General features: G+C 42.7%; 1 protein-coding gene across 5 annotated transcripts in view; it reads left to right on the top strand.

Moving 5' to 3' along the window:
- FARP1 (FERM, ARH/RhoGEF and pleckstrin domain protein 1) overlaps positions 1–24,465 on the top strand; it is a 352,772-nt gene that overhangs the window by 244,746 nt on the left and 83,561 nt on the right. For all 5 annotated transcript variants that reach the window (XM_066238046.1, XM_066238050.1, XM_066238049.1 and 2 more), the window contains exons 4-6: positions 9,715–9,757; positions 12,471–12,549; positions 19,955–20,052. In XM_066238046.1, coding sequence (XP_066094143.1) covers positions 9,715–9,757; positions 12,471–12,549; positions 19,955–20,052 — 220 coding nt within the window. The remainder of the gene's footprint in view (positions 1–9,714; positions 9,758–12,470; positions 12,550–19,954; positions 20,053–24,465) is intronic.

Raw genomic sequence — 24,465 nt, 5'->3', positions numbered from 1 at the left:
GCCGGTTCGAAACCCTGGGCTTGCCTGGTCAAGGCACATATGGGAGTTGATGCTTTCTGCTCCTCCCCCCTTCTCTCTCTCTCTCTCTCCTCTCTATAATGAATAAATAAAATCTAAAAAAAAAAAAAAAAGAATAGCTTAACTGCCCTGAAAATCCCCTCTTTCCCCTCTGAGCCCATAGCAACTGCTGATTTTTTTTCTTTCCGTATTTTCTTGTTTTCTTTGTTCTTGATGTTCTGGTACCTGGCGCCTTGCTGACTGGGGAGTGACTGCCCTTCCCAGGGCTAGAGAGAGGTATTGAAATCTCAACCTAAAATTGTGAATTTGCCTGTTTCTTCTTGCAGGTTGATCAGTTTTTGCTTCATGTAGTTTGAAAGTAAATGTATCAATATTTAAAATTTTTATATCCTCTTAATTAATTGATGTTTTTATTAAGAAATTGTGGCTTGACCAGGAGATGACACAGTGAAGAGCAATAGTCTGGGACACCAAGGTCTCTGGCTTGAGCGTGGGGTTGCTGGCTTAAGCGAGTAATCATAGACATGATCGCATGGTCACTGGCTTGAGCCCAAAGGTCACTGGCTTGAGGAACGGGTCACTGGCTCAGCTGGAGCCCCCCGTCAAAGCACATATGAGAAAGCAATCAATGAACTACTAAGGTGCCACAGTGAAGAACTGAAGCTTCTTATCTTTCTTCCTTCCTGTCTTTCTATCCCTGTCTTTCTTTCTCTCTCTCTCTCACTCACTAAAAAGAAAGAAAGGGAAGGAGGGAGGGAAAGAGAGAGAGAGAGAGAGAGAGAGAAAGAGAGAGAGAGAGAGAAGAAAGAAAGAAAGAAAGAAAGAAAGAAAGAAAGAAAGAAAGAAAGAAAGAAAGAAATTATGTTCTTTATCCCTAGTGACATTATCTGTTCTGATATTTATTTTCCTTGTCTGATACAAATTGAGCTTCTTTAGTATTTAAAACTTATTGTTAGCATGATATACCTTTTTTGTCCTTTTCTTTTTAATTTATTTATGTTTTTATATTTGCAGCACATTTTCTATAGGAAGCAATTAGGTTGGATCTTGCCTTTTTTGTCCAGTCTGACAATCCTGCTTTTTAATTTGGAATGTTGAGACCATTTACATTTAACTGCATTGGTGATATGGATTAAACCAGTCATCTTGTATTTGTTTTCTGGTTGTCTTTTCATTCTTTTTTTCTTCTGCTTCCTTTTGATTAATAGAATATTTTGATGATTCCATTTTACCATTTATGCTGTCTTATAAGCTATAAGTCTGATTTGTCAATTTAATGGTTGCTTTGGAGTTTGTATACATCTGTCTCTTATCAGAGCCTGCCTTCTGGGGATATTATGCCACTTCACATACAGTATAAAAACTTTCAATAGTATACTTTCATTTTCCTCTTGCTGCTCTTTTTGCTATTGTTGGCATACAGTTTCCTTTTTCCTAAGTTATAAACCTCACATTACTACTATTTTTATTGTCTTTTATACAGATATAAATAATTTTCAAAATCTTTAAAACATCTTACATATATACCATGCAGTTAACATTTTGGTATTCCTCATTCCTTTGTGTAGACACAAATTTTCATCTGATAACATTCTTTCTTTTTGAAGGACTTTCTTTACCATTTTGTTACATGGGTCTGTGAATGATGAATTTTCTCAGCTTTCATATATTTGAAAGAGTCTTTATTTTTTCTGTTTTTTAAAAAGCATCTTTTGCTGGGTACAAAAGTCTGAGATGAATTTTCCCTCCCAGAAAATTAAAATTTTGCTTCACTGCATTGTTTCTGACAGAATCTCCTGCCATGTTTATCTTTATTCTTTTGTACGTAATGTCTCTTTTCTCTGACTGGTTTGAAGATTTTCAGTCTATCACTGCTTTTGAGCATTTTGATTATGATGCACTTTTATGCCGCCCCCCCCCACACACACACACACATTTCTTTTGCTTGGGATATTCTGAGTTTCCTGGATCTGTGGGTTTATTGCTTTCCATCAACTTTGAAAATTTTCAGCCATTATTTCTTTTAATACTTTTTCCTATCCTTTGTCCCTCCTTTGCCATATTTTCTCATTTGGGGCCTCGATTCCATGTATATTAGGCTGCTAAAATTGTTCTACAAATTTCTGACTCTCTATTAATTTTTTTTTTTTTTGTATTTTTTTCTGAAGCTGGAAACGGGGAGAGACAGACAGACTCCCGCATGCGCCCGACCGGGATCCACTTGGCACACCCACCAGGGGCGACGCTCTGCCCACCAGGGGGCGATGCTCTGCCCCTCCAGGGCGTCGCTCTGCCGCGACCAGAGCCACTCCAGCGCCTGGGGCAGAGGCCAAGGAGCCATCCCCAGCGCCCGGGCCATCTTTGCTCCAATGGAGCCTTGGCTGCGGGAGGGGAAGAGAGAGACAGAGAGGAAGGAGGGGGTGGGGGGTGGAGAAGCAAATGGGCGCTTCTCCTATGTGCCCTGGCCGGGAATCGAACCCGGGTCCCCCGCACGCCAGGCCTACGCTCTACCGCTGAGCCAACCGGCCAGGGCTGATTCTCTACTTTTTTTAGGGTAATTTTTCTCTCTCTTCATTTTGGATTGTTTCTATTGCCGGGTTTTCAAGTTCATTGGTATTTTTCCTTTGCAATGTCTAATCTGCTGTTAATCTCACACAGTGTGTTTTTTAATTTCACACAATGTAGTTTTTATCTCTAGAAGTTTGGTTTGGGTTCTTTTTATATCTTCCATATCTCAACCTTTTGAACATAGGGAATATAGATATAACTGTCTTTGTGTACTCTACTAATTCTAACACTTATTTTAGTTCTAGGTCAGATTTGATTTCTTTATTCCAAGTATGTATGGGCCATATTTTCCTGTTTCTTTATCTGTCTGGTGATTTTCTTCGTTGGATGTCAGATATTGTGAATTTTACCTTGTTGAGTGCTGAATAGCTTTATATTTATATAAATTGTATTGAGTGTTCTGGGATGCACTTGAGTTATTTGGAAACAGTTTGATCCTCCCTGATCTGGCTTTTAAGATTTGTTAGGTGGAACTAGGGTAGGGTACAATCCCTGCTGCTGGGGATGACGCTTCAATACCCTACCCAATGCCCATGAGTCATGAGGTCTTCCAGTCTGCCTGGTGAAAATAGGTAATATTCCTGGCCCTGTGTCAACACCAGGCACTGTTACCTCTAAACTCTTCATTGGGTTTTTTCCCCAATCTTGGGTACTTTTTTCACAAGCATATGTTGATCAACATTCAGCTGATTGCTCAAGGGTAATGCTCTCTGCTCTCCTAAATGCTTTTTCTGGAGCGAGCTTTCTCCTCTTTGGAACTCTCCTGTGGACTCTCCCTACCTTGGTCCCCTGCACTCTCAGCCCCATCTCTTCAACTCATGGATATTTCCAGTTTCTTCCTCCCTGCACTATAGTCTAGAAACTTGCTCAAGATAAAGGCAGGGCCAAAGTGATCATGGTTATTTAGTTATCGCTCAGGAAATCACTGTTTCTCATTGTCTGGTGCCCCAAGTATCCAGATCTGTCATGTTATATATTTTTTTCATTTTTTTTGGTTGTTTCCTGTAGAAAGATCCAGTTCCTCTTCTCTATTTTGACCAGACTCAGAAAACTCTAGTAGGTTTTAAAAGGAAAGCCATACTTTACATATCTTTTAAATATAAACAAATGTAAAATTAATAAAATAATTAAGATTAATATAAAAATTACATTCAAACAAATATTACAAACAAAAATTCAAAATTTCTTTTGGGAGTCAGCCTGAAGAAAGACTAATTTGTTGCAATGAATTCTCAATCCTGTCTAGTTTTCTATAACCTATTTTATCTGGCTCCTAAATATGTTATAGTTGATAGGGAAATATTTTTGTTTTATGTTTTGATTTTTAAACCCGAAGACGAGAGCTGAACTGTTGTTGAGTCCTTTATCTTTTTGAGGGGCATATAATTTGTTGCAGAAAAAGCCCAGGTTTAAAGTCAGATGGACTCAATGTTGAACCCCAGCCGTGTGGCTTTGGGCAACATAAATAGGGTTTCTGAGTTTGGCTTCCTTCCTGGTAAAATGACCACATTATTATGAATATTAAACGAGAATGTATAGAACACTTACTAGTGCCTGGCACACAGTAGGTGCTCAAGACACAGTCTCTTTTTTTTTGCCCCCTGTCTGATATCAGGTAACTGACTCTCTTTTAATAAGACTCTTTCCAAAGTACCCTCAAATATTTCAGTTGCTTACAAAATCCAACTAAAATGTCACTCACAGAAATAATAAGGCAGAAAATGTTGAAGGAAAGAAGAATAAGGCTTTGGGAACCGCAATTTGTCTTGCCTTGCATTTGATATCCAGGCATTTTCTTTAACAGTATTTTAGGGCAGAGAGCACATTCCAGATATTAATAGAGGATTGGAGGAAAATAGGGAGTCTGAATAAAATCTAGGCAAGCAGGAGATGTTGACTAGAAACTTCAACACTAGAAAGCTGTGTTGAAGCCAACTGGTGGAAAATAGCTGTTATAGGCTGAATTGTGCTCCCCCCCCCCCCAATTTGTATGTTGAAGCTTTAAGGCCCAGTACTTGGGATGAGACTGTACTTGAAGATAGGGCCTTTAAAGGGGTGATAAAGTTAAAATGAGGCTAGTAGAGTGGGCCCTGATCCAATCTGACTGGTGTCATTTTAAGAAGAAAATTGGAGATAGCCAGGAAACACCAGGGGCATGTGTTCCCAGAGGAAAGACCGTGTGAGGACACAGCAGGAGGCAGCCATCTGTGAGCCAATGAGAGGCCTCCGGAGAAACCAAATCTGCAACACCCGGAGCCTCCAGAACTAAGGCGATCAGTTTCTGTTGTCCTTGCCGCCTAGCCTGTGGTCCTTTGTCACGGCAGCCTAGCAAGCTCTTCCAGTCGTTCTTGAATCTCTGGCAGGGAAGTTCCTTGATTTGGTGAGTCCTACTCACTGGGAATGACATTTCTGACATTCATTCATTTTAACCAAATCCCTTGACAGTCAGGCAGGGTGGGTGTGTAGTTGTGCTCTGGAGGTCAGCAGCATGTTTTTAGAGCGAGCAGGGATGAGTGGCTTGGTCGAAGGGGTTGACGGTGGGGTTAGAGATACATCATTACAGTTGTGGACCCCTAGAAATTTGTTGGCAGTGGAAGAAAGATTAGGGTGCTTTTTACCTTTTTAACTCTTCTGGAACTTATTTCTGTTCTACTTTGGTTGAATGAACAAGTGATTTGTGTAAGGTAATCTGATTCAGTTCAAATGCTTCCCTATATCCCTGCCTATATATCAAACGTTAATGCTTTGACTCTAGTCAAGCAGCAATCCTATTTTTCTTAGAAATGAAAGGAGCTCCTTCTAGCTCATCCATTTATAGTAGATTAAGGCCTAGGTGGGCAAGACCTTTCTCTCAGCTCTGCAAACATCAGTCTAACTGGGAAATGGGGAGGTTCTTGCAGGCTCCGTGTTCTCACCCAGGCCGGTTGCGCTGTGGTATGATCAGTGCCCCGGGGCTTTATTGCTGCAGAGCATTTACCAAGCAGGCTAACGCAGGCTGGTCTGATGTTTTGAGGCCTACGTGTTCTAAAACCACATGCTCAGTTGGCTCAAGATGGTGTTTATATTTGATGCATTCCACAGAAATGCCAAAAACAGAAGAGAGATGTTTTAAAACAGTTCATAGAACTGGCAACTACATTGCCAGAGCATAGTTGTTTTGTCCCGAGTGGTTTGCAGAGTTTAGGCAGGTTCTGTGGCAGAATTGGCTATGGAGAAAGACCTCAAAGGTGGTTCTCCTGAGGCAGCTATGGAGGATGCAGGTGTATGTGTGGGTGCTCAGCAGCCCTGGGGAGTCCCACTAGAATTCCCTAGTTCACTTAGTGTCTCATGCAACATGATTGATTTGATTCTTCTCCACTTTCCTCAGTCCTCCAAGTCCCTGATTTTACAGGGAAACAGAAGGCATCAAAAAGGAATGTGTGGCTCTGGCCAGTTGGCTCAGTGGATAAGAGTGTCAGCCTGGTGTATGGACATCCTGGGTTTGATTCCCGGTCAGGGCACACAACAGAAGCAACCAACTGCTTCTCTTCCCCTCTCTCTTTCCCCCTCCCACTACCCCCTCCCTCTTTGCCTTCTCTCCCTATTCACCTCCTATAGCCAGTGGCTCCATTGATTCAAGCATTGGCCCTGGGTGCTAAGGATAGCTTGGTTGGTTTCAAGGATATCAGCCTTAGGTGCTAAAAATAGCTCAGTTAATTTGAGCATTGGCCCCAGACTGGGATTGCAGGGTGGATCTCTATTAGATACATATAGAAGTCTGTCTCACTTGGTCCTATCCTCTAACTCAAAAAAAAAGGAACTTGCTTATTATCTTTCCAACACAGACTTGCTTATTATTTACATTTGTAATTAGCCTTTCTGTCTCCCCTCTCCCTCCCAATGGAAGAGTTCTTTTTTTTCTAACTCAAGCCATTGTCCTCTGTTTTAGAGCTACCTTCTTACATTTTGGGTCCTGGTTACCTCTTCTTGCTCATAGTCTCAATCCCTCCCCTCTTTGAAAGCACCCGGGGCTTGCCTGACCAGGCGGTGGCTCAGTGGATAGAGCATTGGGCTGGGATGTGGAAGGACCCAGGTTCGAGACCCCGGGGTTGCCAGCTTGAGCATGGGCTCATCTGGCTTGAGCAAAAGCTCACCAGCTTGGACCCAGGGTCACTGGCTCCAGCAAGGGGTTACTCAATCTGCTGAAGGCCCGCGGTCAAGGCACATATCAGAAAGCAATCAATGAAAAACTAAGAAGTCGCAACGCGCAAGGAAAAACTAATGATTGATGCTTCTCATCTCTCCGTTCCTTGTCTCTCTGTCCCTGTCTATCCATCTGACTCTCTCTCTGTCTCTGTAAAAAAAATAAATTAAAAAAAAAAGAAAGAAAAAAAGCACCCGGGGCTTTACTGTTAGAGCAAGCAAATAATGCCCTTATTTTATTTTTATCCTTTGTAATACTAGTCGCTTATCTCCCTTCTCCTTCACATCCAAGCTTCTTGAAAAAAACACTTCATCAATTAAGAATTAATTGATGGCCTGACTGGGCGGTGCACAGTGGGTGGAGCGTCGGACTGGGATGCGGAAAGACCCAGGTTCGAGACCCCGAGGTCGCCAGCTTGAGCGCGGGCTCATCTGGCTTGAGCAAAAAGCTTGCTGGCTTGGACCCAAGGTCGCTGGCTCCAGCAAGGAGTTACTCGGTCTGCTGAAGGCCCCAGTCAAGGCACATATGAGAAAGCAATCAGTGAACAGCTAAGGTATCGCAACGAAAGACTGATGATTGATGCTTCTCATCTCTCTCCATTCCTGTCTGTCTGTCCCTAACTATCCCTCTCTCTGATTCTCTCTCTGTCCCTGTAAAAAAAAAAAAAAAAAAAAAAAAAAAAGAATTATTGTAACTATTGATGGTTACAAAATAGTCATGGGGATATAAAGTACAACATAAGGAGTATAGTCAGCCTGACCAGGCAGTGGTGCAATGGATAGAGCATTGGACTGGGGTGCAGAGGACCCAGGTTCGAGACCCCGAGGTCACCAGCTTGAGCGTGGGCTCATCTGGTTTGAGCAAAGCTCTCTGGCTTGGACCCAAGGTCGCTGGCTCGAGCAAGTGGTTACTCGGTCTGCTGGAGCCCCCTCCCCTCCCCCCATCAAGGCACGTATGAGAAAACAATCAATGAACAACTAAGGTGTTGCAATGGAAAACTAATGATTGATGCTTCTCATCTCTCTCCATTCTTGTCTGTCTGTCCCTATCTATCCCTCTCTCTGACTCTCTCTCTGTCTCTGTAAAAAAATTAATAAATCAGGAATATAGTCAATAATATTGTAGTAAATATGTATGGTGCCAGGTGGGTACTGGAAATATCAAGGAGAGCACTTTGTAAAGTATATGATTCTGTAACCACTATGCTGCATACCTGAAATCAATACTAAATAATATTGGAAGTAAACTGTAACTTAAAAACATGTGTTAAAAAAAAGAAAAATCCCTTTATCCTTTCTGCCTCTTCACTACCCACCAAAATTTCAGACTCATCACTGAATTAACTGACCAGCAGGTACTTCAGTTGTCATTTTCTCTGACCTTTCATCAATTCTTGATACTCTTCCTTCTGCAAATACCGTCCTTCTTTGTTTGTTTGTTTGTTTTTAACAGAGGCAGAGAGAGAGTCAGAGAGAAGGATAGACAGGGACAGACAAACAGGAACGGAGAGATGAGAAGCATCAATTATTAGTTTTTTGTTGCGCATTGCGACACCTTAGTTGTTCATTGATTGCTTTCTCATATGTGCCTTGACTGCGGGCCTTCAGCAGACCGAGTAACCCCTTGCTCGAGTCAGTGACCTTGGGTCTAAGCTGGCGAGCTTTTGCTCAAACCAGATGAAACCGCGCTCAAGCTGGCGACCTCGGGGTCTCAAACCTGGGTCCTCTGCATCCCAGTCCGATGCTCTATCCACTGCGCCACCGCCTGGTCACGCTCGTCTTTCCATGTCTTCCATGACACAAGTCCATTTTCTTTCTGTTCTCCTCTGCTTGCCCCCGGCTGTCCCATGGTGGAGGCATCATCAGGACTCTGTGAGGCGATTTTACCCTCCGTGGAGTCAGGGTGGCGGCGAGAGATCCTGCCCAGGCCTCTCCTCTGAGCTCCGGATGTGTGTGTCCCGCCGTTTCCATACTGGCTCTTCCTCATGACATTCAAGGGCACCAGCCCACAGCAGAAATCCTGGTGTCATTCTGGTCATTGTCTCTTTCCTCAGCTACTTTATCCAGTCTATCACTAAATTCTATTAGATTTTACCTCTTAAATTTATCTTAACTCCACCCACTTTTCCCCAGCTCTGCTCTTTCCCTCCTGGTTCAAAATGCCATCCTCTCTTGCCTGGACAATTGCAGCAGGTCGGCCTGTATCTATTCTGGCTCCCTTTCTCTATTCTCACACTGCCAGACTAATGTTACCCTTCGCATTGTTCTTAGGATAAGGACGAAGAATCTTAACATGGCCTCTGTGGGGTTTGACCCACCAGCCTTGCTCTGTAGCCATGTTGGTTTCCTTTCAGCTCATCTGGACATCGAGGCACCTAGACAAGTTTTTTTTTACTATGTTTTCATCTGTTCCCCTTACTGTCTTCCACTGCACATCTCACTGTCATGTTCAGGGACATGTTCTCTTCTGGGTAACAGGAATCCTTCTGTTCGTAGAGGTAATAGCTTCCAGATAGTGACTGGCAGAGAGGTGGTAGTCTATAAATATTCATTCCCTTTCTGTATCCCTCAAAGGTGTGCAGTCTGTTCATACATATACACATACATGCATCTTGTTTCATTAGGTTATCCATATTTCACTCAACTTGTAAGCAGACATCCAGTCATACCTTAAAATTTGCTGACTAGCTAACTGTAACCAAAGGACGAAGGAGAGCAGAAAAATCCTTAAGTTAACTGATCTAGGAGAGATTTTATATTTGAAGCTCGGGGATAATGTTAGGAAATTTAGATCTGTGGTACAGGATGCAAGGTGGAATAAATTCTGAAGAAAGACGGGACAGACTCAAGTACACAAAAATTTTATCCAAAACAGCTCCAAATAAAGTCTTAAAAATATACTCTTTCCTTGGGTCTCAATCTGTTTTTTTTTTTTTTCCTTTGCAGGTGTGGCTGGATCTCTTAAAGCCTATTGTCAAGCAGATTAGAAGTAAGTATATCTGCGTGTTTACAGCGATGTTAAATATAAAGCCAGTGTCCTCGTTTAGACACCTCGTCTGTCTTGCGGTGTCAAGTGCTTAGTGACACAAATTCTTTTTTTGTCTCATGATTGCTTTTCATCATCCCCTAATCCTTGTACCATTAAAATGTATGTTCTGCAATTTTAAGATATAACAATTTGGTAATCAAAACCTTGCTCGGATAATCAAATCGTTTTGATTAACCACTGAACCGTGTTATTAAAGCCCCAGAATCCTTGAGCTTGTCTTGCCCGTGCCCATGTTTCTTATTGTCACTTTTGAAGGGGGAAGATAAAGCCATTTAGTCATAGAATGGGTATAAGGTTTTCTGTCCTGCTTCCTCAAAGCCTGTGAAATCAGAATGCAAGTGTGATTTGGAAAAATATGGTGTGTGTGTTTTCCATTTCTGAATTTCTGAATGGCAGGCAGAACTGAAGGGAGTCTGGTTTGCATTTACACCATGTGTTTAAGGAGAGTCTATGAGAAGAGGAAGAAAAGACAACATTTGATTTTTCTCTCTCTTCTCCTCATGCCTCAGCACTGGTCCTTCCTCCCCTCTCTCTGTTGTGAGATCAAGTTCAGAGCCACGGTCTGTTCTCAGAGTCAACCCAAATAGTTCTTCACTGCAGCCAGAGCCTGGGCAGCGACTGAGGATAGTAACAAAACTACACTTCTTTAGCTGAGCCCACAGCACACAGTATCTTGTGGGATCACTTTTCTGTCTGGTTAAGAAACCCCACTGGGTCCCTTGCAGCTGTTTATGTGGATGTAATCAATGGGCACACAGTGTCTGTTGGGCCTTATGCAGTTGAAATTGATGTCCGTCTGTCATTTGAATTAAGCAATTATTGATACTGAAAATGAAACAGCCATTGTTTCTTTAACATTTATGGGTCCTGGCCAGTGACCAAGTGGAGGGTAGGAGACTCACTGCTGAGGGAAGCCCCCAGGTCTGATAGAGTAGTACAGAGTCTAGAATGATGGCATTTGTGCCTGTAACCGCTAAGGGTGGAAAGGAATCTCTTAGCACATTAGCAGATGCAGCACTGGGTGTCCCTTTCATCTCCATGTGCTGGAGCTAGCGGTGTGTGACAGAGCAGTCACTCTGTATTTAGTGCCAGCATCTACTTCACTCCAGGTTCTCTAAGGCTATGAGTGCCCTCATTTAATTCCCTTGTCTGTGAAAATAGCTGAGAGGAAATAGCATGGTCTTCCCATCTTCCCCATTCGGCTACTATTATTTTGTGACCCAGAATTGACATGCGAGGGTTTTGTTTATATTAGAGTGATTAGGGAAAAGCCTGGGTTCTCTTGGCTTCAGTATTTCTGTGTCTTGTGTTCTTTCTTCCTCCTAATTTTGTGTATGTCGGCAACCTCTTCACCTAATATGTCATTTTTGTTTTTTCCCTAAACTTGAATGTGTTGGCATAGAAATTGTGATACGACATCTGTTTTTGTAATAGTGAAAAGCAGGGCAGAAAGACATTTTCTGCTTCTATACTACTGTTAAAATTGGGATTTGGTTATAGTGCTCTTTATTTTATAGAACATAAGTGCATTGTTGTCATTCCAAACAGCAGAACCTGTAAGATTGCTCCTATACTGTAGCTCATACATGAAACAAACTCTGACTCAGACCACAAATTATGTTATAATCTATTTGTTCTAATTCTGAAAACAGAATTTATCCATGTACTTTGCAGTCTCTCCCTGAGCACCCCCTCCCAGACCTGCTTCCTAATTTTGTCTAACTCATCAATAAGATGGTTTATGAGACAAAGGCTCTGGCTGGCTGTGGCAGGGGCAGGGCCTCAGCTTGCTCTTTTGACGTTTCTCTCTAGACCTCAGGAGAGCACCTGGCATACAGGTGCTAAATACATATTTGATGAACACATTAGCAGCTGTACCTTGTAGATAGTTAGACATAATAAAGTACATGGTAGCCCTGACCAGTAGCTCAGTGGATAGAGAGTCAGCCTGGCATATGGACATCCCAGGTTTGATTCCCGGTCAGGGCACACAGGAGAAGTGACCATCTGCTTCTCTCCTCCTTCTCTCCCTTTTCCTCTCCTGAAGCCAGTGGCTCAGTTGGTTCAAGTGTGGCCTTCGGTGCTGAGGCACATCAGCCTCAGGTGCTAAAAATAGCTCAGTACTCGAGCATCAGTCCCAAGATGGGGTTGCTGGGTAGATCAGGGCACTTTTGGGAGTCTGCCTCACTATCTCCCTTCCTTTCCCCTAAATAAATTAATTAATTAATTACATGACTGATTTACATTTTTATTATCTCCTTTTAAAATTATCTAAAACTTATATTTGGATTAAAGCAGCTAATTAGACAAAATTTTTAAGAGAAATAAATGCCTGTTAAACCTGAATACAGTTGCAGTCTCTAGAGAAAAAGTTTAATATTTCCATGTAATACCTTTATCACAGTAATTTTAAAAATAAATAGATAAATAAATAAACAAACAGGTATCATTTCCCCCCACAATGTGAAAATGTGGTTTAGTAATTGAACTTAACCAGCCATTCAGTGACCTGGACATAGGCAGATGTACTCTTGGTAGCTTGGAATGAGACTCCTTATTTAGTAGATAATATACCCCCAGAAAGTCTTTTTTCTTTAATTGCAATTGAAACACAAATCAATAACTGTTTTACTGCCTTTTTTTCCTTCTTTAGGGCCAAAGCATGTTGTTGTTAGGTTTGTGGTGAAATTCTTTCCACCTGACCACACGCAACTCCAAGAAGAACTCACAAGGTTAGTGGTTTGGCTCTTCATTGCTATGGGGTGCCGAGGAGAAGAGAGAGTTAATGTTCTAAGTCAGTGTGGTTAACATTTTTCTCAATGTCTGCTTGACCAGCATCCCTCCATGCCTCACAGTTTGCCACTCTCTTCCGGTTCTGCTTACAAACATGAAGGAGTGGTAAAAGGTCCCACGCGGGCCCGGAAGCTGGTTTCTTTAAGGCTGTGAGATGAAGTGGCCTGGACTCAACCCATTACTGCCATATTTTCCCTCTTTATCTGTCACATCACAAGGTGGTTTTGGAAAGTGAATTTCTTCTCTGAAACTAAGATGTTAACTCCACGTTTCTCTTCCTTGCTCCCCTGGGTGGGTGGTCACGAACTGCAGGTCAGTTTCTTTGGCAGCTTGGCCTAGTGGGAGAAGTGTGAGCATCGCGTCAGGCCTGGCTCTGTGTGGCTGCCAGTTACCTGTTCCCTCTGCACCTGTCTTAATTCCGCTGTGTCACTGTGACTGTAATGCTGGCTTGGCCGTGATTATTTTGAGGATAAACATTATTACACATAGAATGGCTGAAACCGGGTAGGGATGTCATGAATGATAACCATCATCATCACTACCACTGTCACCATCGTCATCATCATTGTCATCATCGTCACTACTACTACTTATTTTGTAATTTATGACAAGACACATGAGTCTCTAAAGAGATCAGAGCCCAGTGGAAATGAGTGAAGATAAAATGCCTCCCTTTAAAGAGTGCTCCTTGAGTCCACCAGTCTGACCAGCCACATTCTTGCGGCAGATACCTTTCAAGCTGCAACTGTTTAAGACCAAGGCTCTCCCATCCTCTCATCCCCAATACAGAGCACAGAGTCTAGGGAGGTTGACCGTCACTTATGAAAGGAGTGAAGACATCCAGTCAGAGGTATTTATGAGGTGTGTGTGCTGTGTAGCATTGTTCTAGGCACTGGGAATATAGTGGTGAAAAGACAAGCCTGACTCATGGGAACAGACAAAACAAACAAGGAAAATAACAGATAATGCTCAGGGCTCTTTAGGTCATTGAAGTAGGACGATGGTATAGAAGGTGACTAAGTGACAATTTTACCTTGGTTAGTCCTGGGGTGCCCCTCTGAGGAAATGACCAGGATCTGTCAGTCATTTTCGGAGAAGTCTCCAGGTAGACAGTGCCTGGAGCAGGAACCAGCAACAGGTCTCAGTCCGAGACGTGCACTGGAATGGCGGGCTCCTTGAGGGTGAAGTGCAGCGAGGTGGGGCAGAGGCCCGACTGCACCTGCTGTTGAAAGGCTGGTTGTCATGTGGATGTTGTGGGGAGGGCGGCAACAGGGAATCCAGTGAAGAAGTGATTGCCATCTTCCGGGCCAAGAAGGAGGGTGGGGTCGGGGTGGGGGGCAGGTGGTAGGAGTGGAAATGGGGACATGTGGCTGCATTTGCAGGACTTGTTGGAGGTGGGGTCAGTCCACCTTGGTTGATGGATTGGGGGTGGAGACTGAGGGAAGTCGAGGAGGTGCTTAGGTTTGACTGAAGGCACTGGCTGGGTGTGTTGTGATAACTACATGGGCATGGGTGGAGGGAAAGAGAGGATTGGGGAGGGGAAGAGAGTCAAGAGTTTGCTTCTGCAACGCTGCATTTGAGGTACCTACTCGACATTACAGGAATGCGTCCGGAAGGGCATTGGGTACCTGCACGTGGATTCCAGTGAGAGGCAATTGCTTTGTGTTTTCTAAATGAGTCACCACTGCTTGTTTACCTCCGCTTAAAGTCTTCAGATTGATGAAGCAGTTAGAGGCAGCTAGGAACTGCAGAAGCCACCAGCCTGCTGAGAACTGCATACAGTTTGCCAGAATGCTTGAAGGAGAAGAGGGGCAGCTGGAGCTGGTACACCCAATCACACAGGACGGGGGCGCCGGCAGTAGGCCTTCATGTGGTGTCACTGTCCGGGCCACTGTGTCGTTTCTGGGACCGGCCTTTCTATCGTGAGAACACGCATGCTCCACGCTGAGCCTTGAAACAAATCTGAGTCCAGCCCTTGGTCAGCAGTGCGCCTTTCCTCCTGCATCCCACTGGGCCTCTGTCCCGCTTAGCAAATGGGCAGCATAAATCCCTTTTTTTCGCTACGTTGTTGTTTTCTCTCTCTATTCTACTTTGCAATGAGTTCTGCACCTTTTCAATTTTTATAACTCGTTACTCTGAGAGGTTTGTAGTTTTCTTACTCCTAATTTTTTAAAAATGTATTGATTTTAGAAAGAGACTAGGGGAGGGAGAAACATCGATTTGCTGCTCCACTTATTTATGCATTCGTTGGTTGATTCTTCTTGTACGTGCCCTGAATGGGGATGGAACCCACAACCTTGGCATATTGGAATGATGCTCTACCCAACTGAGCTACCCAACCAGGGCGAAGGTGTGTAGCTTTCTCCCATTCTGGTCCTTGTTATAAAATTCCATACGATTTGTTACCCTCAAGCCAAGTGTGCCTGGCATCTTGCCCACTGCTCTGTCCGATCTGATAAACTCCCTCACGTCACACAAGCTTGGCTCGCAGGTTTGGGTCTGTGTTTTCTGGCCCCCAGTGTTAATTGACATTTGAAAAATCTTTCCTGAAGAGAGAATTCTTTAGGCTCAAGGGTGAATAAAACTGATAGAAAATTTAGAGGCTCCCCATGGCTTTCTACTTTGTCACAAGGTAAAATTTTGAAGAGGACCTCCCTGATCCAGGGTATTGACTCCCACGCTCTCAAATACCTGTGTAAGCAAAAATGGAATGGTGTGACCATTGAGATTCCAGGGACTTTTCCATTGCAGATGAGAAGTGAGAGGGGTTAGGGGAGACCTAGGCGCACAGTGCTTTAGGTGAGGATGTGTGGAAAAGAGCAAGACCAACAGAAACAGGCCTGCAGACTGTATGGTTTGGCAGACTCTAAGTGCCTAGTCCTGGGGTTAATTCTTTGGGCCTGCAGGAAGCGCTGTATTTTCCCCTTTATATAGATGGAAGATTAAATTGCACTTTGCAGTGACACAAGAAGCTGACTTCCTGCCTATTCATCGAACTGCACTTTTGGTGAAACTATCCTACTGACAGTGTCTAGAAGGAGAAAAGCAATGACTCTTAAGTGCAAGTTTTAAAATTTAAGGCGAGCTCTTTGGGAAAGAAGTCACCAGGCTTTCTATGGCACAGCTCTGAGTGGCTTGTCTTGTGCTGATGAGTTGAGGCACACTTCTCTGGGTGTCCATCCTCAGTCAAATCCAACTTCTCCTTGGCTGCGTTCATGTGGGTGAGAAACCCTATCGGAACTCACTGCTGTGCAAGGTTTGCTCAAGTGTGTTTCCTTAGGTCAGCAGAGAAATTGTACATGACTCTGAAGAAGAGAAAAGGCCAGACCTCCCAGAGGAAATAAATGAAAGTAGACATGTGTCAAATCAGGCGTCAGTTGGGTAGGGTTTGCCACTCTTGCGGTCCCTGAAAATGAAAGCCCTTCTTGACTAGTCCACTGTCATTGCCACCCTCCTCACCTCCACACAAGCAGAGTCTTGCTCCTTTTGAATGCTTTGAGTGTTTTCCTTGTGTTTGCCAGTTTAATTGTATTTGTTACCTGCTGAGTATACCATAGCCTTTAGCTCTTGTGAATTTGACTGGAATTGCTCCATTTTATAGGACAAAGGGCGTTGCTAAATCTCTAAAGTCAGCACTGCAGCCCGCACGCCTGACTCACAGCTGTCATTGGGAAGTCAGTACCCAGGAAGGTCTTTCTCACATTACCTTCCTTAGAACAGAAAGAGTTATCACGTTCTTCCTGCAGCCTTCATCGTGGCACTGGCCCTTTAACTAAATATGTGCTCACTCAGAACCTGCTGCCATCTTGCAGCCCACGCAAGACTGTCCCCAAAAGCCCCCAAAGCCCGTCGGACTTTGACTCCATCCCTGTGAACACAGGACCCCATGTTTGAACTGGAAGATGGTAAAATATTCAGAATGCAGTGTTTATGCAACACAAAGCCCTCCCGCTTATTATTACATTAACTACATAGGTGAGAATTATAACCTGTAGGTCTAAGTGTTGGGTTCAAAGGACAATAAACACTACCTTAGTGCAGAAAGATGGTTTATACCCTCTTCTTTTATAAACCTGGACGTTGGTGTTTGTTATTTTATGCTCCCTGCTTTTCTTCCCTTTGGCTTTCCTGAGAGAGAAAACGGGGGCGGGGGGGAGTGAGGAGAATGAGAATGAGAACGTGAATAAACATTAAGGGAATTGGATAAAGGTCGGCTCTTAACTGGGAGACCTATGGTGGTTTCATTTTGTTTTGGGCTTTTGTTTTGTTTTTTGATGGTTCCAGAAATGCCCCTTGTTTTTTTTTAGCTCTTTAGTAATGGAACTTTTTAAATGACTTACAGGGGATCAGTTTTTATTTTATTAAAAAATATTGCTGCCCTGGCTGGTTGGCTCAGTGGTAGAGCGTCGGCCTGGCGTGTAGAAGTCCCGGGTTCGATTCCCAGCCAGGGCACACAGGAGAAGCGCCCATTTGCTTCTCCACCCCTCCCCCTCTCCTTCCTCTCTGTCTCTCTCTTCCCCTCCCCCAGCCGAGGCTCCATTGGAGCAAAGATGGCCCGGGCGCTGGGGATGGCTGCTTGGCCTCTGCCCCAGGCGCTAGAGTGGCCCTGGTCGCAGCAGAGTGACGCCCTGGAGGGGCAGAGCATTGCCTCCTGGTGGGCAGAGCGTCGCCCCCTGGTGGGCGTGCCGGGTGGATCCCGGTCGGGCGCTTGTGGGAGTCAGTCTGACTGTCTCTCCCGATTTCTAGCTTCAGAAAAATACAAAAAAAAAAAAAAATATATATATATATATTGCTAACATTCACTGAATGATTTTATTCCACTCCCAGTGCTTTCCACATATTGCCACATGCAATGGAAACCTGTGGTTGGTCTTGTTAAAACCTTTTTAAAAAATAACCTTTTGTTATTTTTAATCAATGTACAGTGTAGAAAGTTAGAATATACAGATAAGCAAGGCTAAGAAGATAACAATCCTGTTCTCCTGTTGCCCAGGAATTACCATTGTTCACACATCAGTGGGACACCCTTTCTGATATTATTCTATGCATATATATCAATATATATATCCTTTTTATCTCATCAGATACCCTGATCATACTCAAACTTCCCCATTTGTCCCCCAAATGCCATTTATATTTGCTTATTCTAAAATGAAATTCACACATTATATCTGGCTATTATGTCCTTGGACCTCTTTTAATCTGGTGGAGTCCCTCATTTTCTTCCTCAAGAGACCGTCTTGGTAGAGAAACTGGACAACTTGTAGTACAAAGTGTCTTACCTCTTGAATTTGTCTGCTTTTGCTACCTTGCGCTGTTTAGCTCAGTCCTCTAGCCTCGGTGTTTTCTGAAAACTGGAAGTTAGTTCTAAAGACTTGACAGATACAAGTTAAACCTTTTTGGCTAGAATTCATCCTAAGTAATGTGTGTGCTTCCTCTGTCATAAATGACACTAATTTTGACCATTAGGGTGGTGGCATTCTGATCTTCCCATTATGAAGAAAGGTCATGTTACTTTGTTTCTATGCAAATGTCCAATTTCCTAAATGGTTTTTACACCAAATAACAATCCTTGCCACCCTCGGCCAGGTGGCTCAGTTAGTCAGAGCCTCATCCCGACATGCCAGGATTGTAGGTTGGATCCCCGGTCAGGACACGTACAAGAATCAGCCAATGAATGCATAAATAAGTGGGACAACAAATTGATGTTCCCCCGTTCTCTCTCAAAATCAATAGAGATTTTTTTAAATCCTTGCCAGAGTCAATAATTTCTTTCGATGTAGTAGAATGAGGATCTTCTAATTCTATTATTCCTATTACATTATTAGTTAGCATTCTTCTCTAAGGTAAAACTTTGCCTTATCTACTTGGCCTATCTGTATATCCCGATATCCTTTCTTCTGGTGAGGCAGATTACATGACTACTTTTTTGCCTTGGGGTACCAATTTTTGAATAAAGAATTGCTTTAAAATTAAAAAAAAGAGAGAGAATTGCTTTAATAGTCTCCTCAAATTGGTAATACATTCAGTTCTCCCTGTTTTCTCTTTTTGTGAGTATTGTTATATGAACTTTTGAATTTTTATTAATTCCATGTGTTTTCATTCACTTTAATCACTCTTGTTGCTACTCAAGTTATTGCCACTTTAGCCATTAGATGCCCCTTTAATATGTATCTTTTGCCCTTTTTTTTTTTTGAAGCTGGAAACGGGGAGAGACAGTCAGACAGACTCCCGCATGCCCCCGACCGGGATCCACCCGGCACGCCCACCAGGGGCGGACGCTCTGCCCACCAGGGGGCGATGCTCTGCCCCTCTGGGGCGTCGCTCTGCCGTGACCAGAGCCACTCTAGCGCCTGGGGCAGAGGCCAAGGAGCCATCCCCAGCGCCCGGGCCATCTTTGCTCCAATGGAGCCTCTTGCCCTTTTAATACAACACACTTATTTTGGGAAGCTGCCTTGTTTTCTGGCATAACTAAAAATATTCCAGGCTCACTCTGCACCTTTCCTTACCCAACACCTGGAATCTACCATTTCACCAAGGACCCACCTCTGTGTCCCTCCAGTGGGTATCCGGATGAGAGCCAGAATCGGGTTGCTAAGGGTTGCTTCTGAGATGACACTGTTTCTAGGTAGTGGGCAAAACTAGTAAATATCTTTCTAAAAATTCATGAGTTCATACTGATATTTTCAAAACAATTTTAACATTGACTGTTTTTCCTTAATTTCTTTTGTTTTATAAATACCTCTTTTCTCTTAGCCAGAAGTGTTTACTTGCTTTATCTTACAATAAAAGAAAAGAGTTTTAAAATAAATTGATTTTGATTCATCTGGGAGCTGAGGTTTATGGAAATAGTTAAGTGAATATTGCAGCACAGAAAAGCTACCCTTGCCTGTCCGTTTCCTGTGGGCAAAGCTGTTACTAACCACAGTAAACTATTGTTATCATCTGGGCCATAAAGCCATGTTTTAGTATATTTGATCTGTGAAGAAATTGTAATGTTTGCTTTACCCTGCAAAAATATATAGGGCGGTAAGTTATAGTCTTATGTTTTTATTGCTGTCTCTCTCCATCTAAAATGAAACATATTATTCATTGTGTGAAAAGGTTACGGCAGGTGTCTTCCCTGCCTGTCAGGGAGCTAGGAGTCTTTGCGTGGCAGTCAGTGGCACCAGGAAGTGAGTCCAGCCTTGCAGACTTTCTTTTCCTTGGGGTATGTACCTTTCGTTGCTCACAGCGTGGACAGGTTGCCAGGGGTGAGCCTGACTTAGATGCCAGCCTTCGCTACCCTCTTTGCGTGATGCCCATCTCTGTGTTTATGACGCCTGTCTCTCTCTGTGTTCACAGATACCTGTTTGCTCTGCAGGTGAAGCAGGACCTGGCTCAGGGCAGGCTGACGTGTAATGACACCAGTGCTGCTCTCTTGATCTCACACATTGTGCAATGTAAGTTCTGTCAGTTTCCTTTAAGTGTCAGCGTTGGAAACAACACAATGATCTGATTGATTAGAAAGAAAATCCGATCCACTAAAAACAGTAATAATGTCTGTATGTTCTTTTGCTGTTAGCATGAATACTTATGGGTGGAAAACAATACTCCTAATTTCATTTCATATGTGTAGCCCCAAAACATGGACCCAGTAATTCTGTGCTCTGGTGTTTGTTTACCCTTTTCAAGGACTAGTGCAATTGTTGACATTTCAGTTGTCTCAAAGGAGAAGCTTAGAATGACTGGGGACCACCTAGACTAAACTTGTTCTGTCCTTTGTCATTGAATTTTACACATTTGCCATAAGACATAAAACTGTCAAAGATTTTATTTCTTGTATTCTGCTCTCTGGAGTTCAGAACACATGAAACTAAACTAACTCCTAGTGATTCTTAAAGTTAAATATTGTAACTTTCTTAATCTAGACAAAGGATAAATTAGATTGTGCTCATTCTAAGGTTTACTGACAACCCACTTGAGTATTTCTTTCCTCTTGGCCAAGGCACAAGTTGCTTAAAATGGGATATACACATGGTGTTTCGGGAAGGTAATTATTTATATAGACCAAGGTCAATATGTATAAGCACTAGTATTAAATACATATATACTGTGCTATCATTTTAAATTTTCCATTGTATACAGAATAGCCTCATATAATTAGCCCCGTCTCTTTCAGATAACTGCCCAGTTAATAAGACTTCCAAAGGTTTGTAGGTTATGTCACTCCTAGTAGTCAATAAATTACCTTATTCTAATATGATGAGGTGTTTCTATAGACCATGCTTATAATTTTTTGTTTTTTGTTTTTGTACACGGGCATTACTGAGTATCTACCAGATTTAGCAGAGTTTTCTTCTCGATTTAAAAAACTCTTGTGAGAAAGAAGAAATAAAAAGGCATCCTTTATTAAATCTTACTCTGTTCCAGCACTATGTATAGTATTTCATTTAATTCTCATGACAACTCTATGAGATCAGTACTGTTATTATCCCCATTTTTACAGATAAGGAAGCCTTGGTACAGAAGGTTTGCGTAGCTTTTGCCTTTTTTGTTTGATCTTCCCTCTTCATAAGGTAGTGGAGAAAGGCTTTGAATCAGGCAGACCAGACTTCTCTTAGTTGATTGATGACTTGGCATGTCGCTAACTGCCTCCCCCACACACCTCTTATTTCTTTTGGAACATGGAAATAATAAAGCTTTTTCATAAGGCTGTGAAAATTAAATGATAGTCTAAATAGCCAATACTTGTTAAGTATTTGTCTCCTTTCTTTACCTCTCTTACCTGCATCCCTCCCTTTCCAAACAATGGACCATTTTTTTAAAAAAGCTTCTTTATTGAAATAGTAACTTCAAAAATGTTTATGCCCCTGGCCTTTCTTGTAAGCAGAACAGAAACTTCCTTTACTTGAACATTCCCGATGCCATTGCATCTTATGCCTGTTTCCCCCTCGTGTGTTTTTTCTTTTTAAGGTCTGTTAGCACAGTGAATCTCACTCACACATGTGGGAAGTGGAGATTCACTGGCACTCCAAAAACCATGTGCTCTGATTGGCGCCTCTTTCCCAGACACCAACAGGAAACTCAAAATTCCCGAGAATCTTGAGTTCAAAGAAAATGAAGTAGACAAGTATCTTATTTGCATACTATTTCTTCAGCGATGAGACACACAATACTTTTATAATCTTCTGATAGCTTTTAAAGCCCTATTTCTGCACTTTCAAGCATCTCATGTACTCAGTCACTGAAGGAGCAATTTCATACTCCTCGGTGAATAGTGTGTTGATTAAAATTATTGCTTATTATTTACATTGTCTGTACAGTGTGAGCGATTGACTCATCTCCCTTTTGCAGAATGTGTGTTTATGCTGATGGAAAATTATCTCAGGTGAACTATATCTTCACCTCATGTGTATCTGTATACACAATCTGACTTTTCTTTTTAATTCCTCTCTTTTATTTAAAGACATAGAGTTGTCTTTCAGCTATTATTTGTTACTCTCTCACTGGGCTTATATATATATATATATATCCCCTGTAATATTTCTAAACTTTTAATTTTCTTTAATTTACTATGTTTCATTTAAAGAGGACTAGCTGCTGAAGAAGAACTAATCACTATCAGGGGTCCCCAAACTACAGCCCACGGGCTGCATGCGGCCCCCTGAGGCCATTTATCCGGCCCCTGCCACACTTCCGGAAGGGGCACCTCTTTCATTGGTGGTCAGTGAGAGGAGCACTGTATGTGGCGGCCCTCCAACGGTCTTGGGGACAGTGAACTGGCCCCCTGTGTAAAAAGTTTGGGGACCCCTGCACTAGATAGTCGTGCCGTTACAATTCCACTTGGGTATTGGAGGTGTGGCAGGGCTACGTTTTCAGGCTGTGTATATCTCCACATTGAAGATTACCTATGGAAAACTGGTCTGTCCAAACATATCCTTATGAGAGTTCATTTAGTAAGATCACAGGGTGGTTCTTGTTTTCTGCCATGAGTAGATTGCTATGGAATTTAGTATATGCATAAGGTAATATGACATCTTGGCATATAATATTTAAAAATACTAAATCATTTCTTAAAGATTTGTCAGCTTTCAAACTCTCCATATATAAGGAGGGGCCTATTTCCATATCGCAAAGAAGAGAAAGCTAAAGACAGAATGAATTTCAATCATATATTGCCACTGCGTTTTATTTAGGTGGGGCAGTGAAAGGCAAGTGACATGGGGAAAAAAAGACAGTTAGGTATACTGACTCTGATGCCAAAGGAAAAATGGAAAAGAGCCTTATAAAATCCGTATGCGTTAAGAAGCCCAAACTTAAAGTTCACAAGAAATTACGATTTAGTTGAGTCCCCCTATATGTAGTCAATCTTCATTATTCTACATAGTCTGTATCTGCAAACTCACCTACCTGTAAAAGCTACTTGTCACCCCCAAGTCAATACTTGTGGTGCTTTTGTGGTCATGTGTAGACATACACAAGACAATGAAAACTTTGGGTTGCCCCCCCCCCCCACTCACATTCCCTGTTGAGCTAAAAAACAGCGATGCTCTGCCTTCCTGTTTCGGCCCTCATGCCATAAACAAGAGTGCTTTCTGTGGTCTATTTAGTGCCATGCTTTTGCATTGTTGGGTGATTTTCATTGGTGATTTCAATGTTTACAGTTGTCCCTGAGTGTCATGTTGAATCTTTTCCTGGTGCTCCTAAGGGCAGGTAGGCAGTGATGTGCCTTGTGGGTAGCATAACTACATGGGTCAGATGGGCTTTGTTCAGGCACGAATGGGCCGTGAGTGTAATTTTAATGATAATAACATTTGACGTCTTTCACCAGAAACACACATAAAGCAAGGTCAGCTTATAAAAATGTCACTTCACGAGTCTTGCCGGACCCTGTATTTCTCCCCCGGAGCCATGGTTTCGTATTTGCTGGTTCAGTGTTCGTGGGGCCTTCATAGAACATAGCTGCTGGGAAGAATGAGATGGAACTGTTCTTGAGGCAAGATAGAAGGAATTGCAGAAAAATCAGTGTCACTATCATCTAAGCAACCAATGAGGGTAGCAGTATGGCTACCCTCCCCACTTCTGTGCTGTTTTCTGTGACAGAGGGTAGCGGTTTTACTTTATTTAGAGGGAAAACTTAGGAAAGGCAATTAGGAAATCATGTTATTGATCTATCATAGCAACAGAAAACAAGTGATTGATTCTTCCAGCTGGTGCCAGGTGAGTTGGCATTGTTTTATGAGGAACAAATATTCTCAGTGGGTGAGATTTATGGATATGTATAGGCCGTATCCTCCAGGAGTCCTGGAGGGGCATTGGCTAACGTGTGACAAACTGCTTCGTGTGACAAACGGAAGGTAGGTCACATAGCCGTAGTCCACTCGCTTTTACTCAAACACTTGGGCTCTGGTGATCAGGCTGCCTTTTCTTAAGCTTGTAACACAGACTGTTTGATACAAAGGAAGTAGCATGCTGTCCCAGGGGTATTAAAGCAGTATAAATGAAGCTGGAGTGGTAGTTGTTAGGGTACAATTATTATTTTAAAGCTTTAGCCTTTAAATTTCCAGATTACAGCAATTTGGAGACTATGTTAAGGTTATTGGAGAGAAAAATGCAGGCCTTGCAGATGAAAAAAAATTTTTTTTTTATAAATATTTTTTTTTTATTAATTTTTAGAGAGGAGACAGAATGAGAGAGAGAGAGAGAGAGAGAGAGAAGGGGGAGGGAGGAGCAGGAAGCATCAACTCCCATATGTGCCTTGACCAGGCAAGCCCGGGGTTTTGAACCGGCAACCTCAGCGTTCCAGGTCGACGCTTTATCCACTGCGCCACCACAGGTCAGGCCAGATGAAAAATTTATAAGCATTTGTAATC

The sequence above is a fragment of the Saccopteryx bilineata genome, chromosome 6 (genome assembly GCF_036850765.1).
Source record: "Saccopteryx bilineata isolate mSacBil1 chromosome 6, mSacBil1_pri_phased_curated, whole genome shotgun sequence".
Classification (NCBI taxonomy): Eukaryota; Metazoa; Chordata; class Mammalia; order Chiroptera; family Emballonuridae; genus Saccopteryx; species Saccopteryx bilineata.
This window is presented reverse-complemented; position numbering and strand designations above follow the sequence as displayed.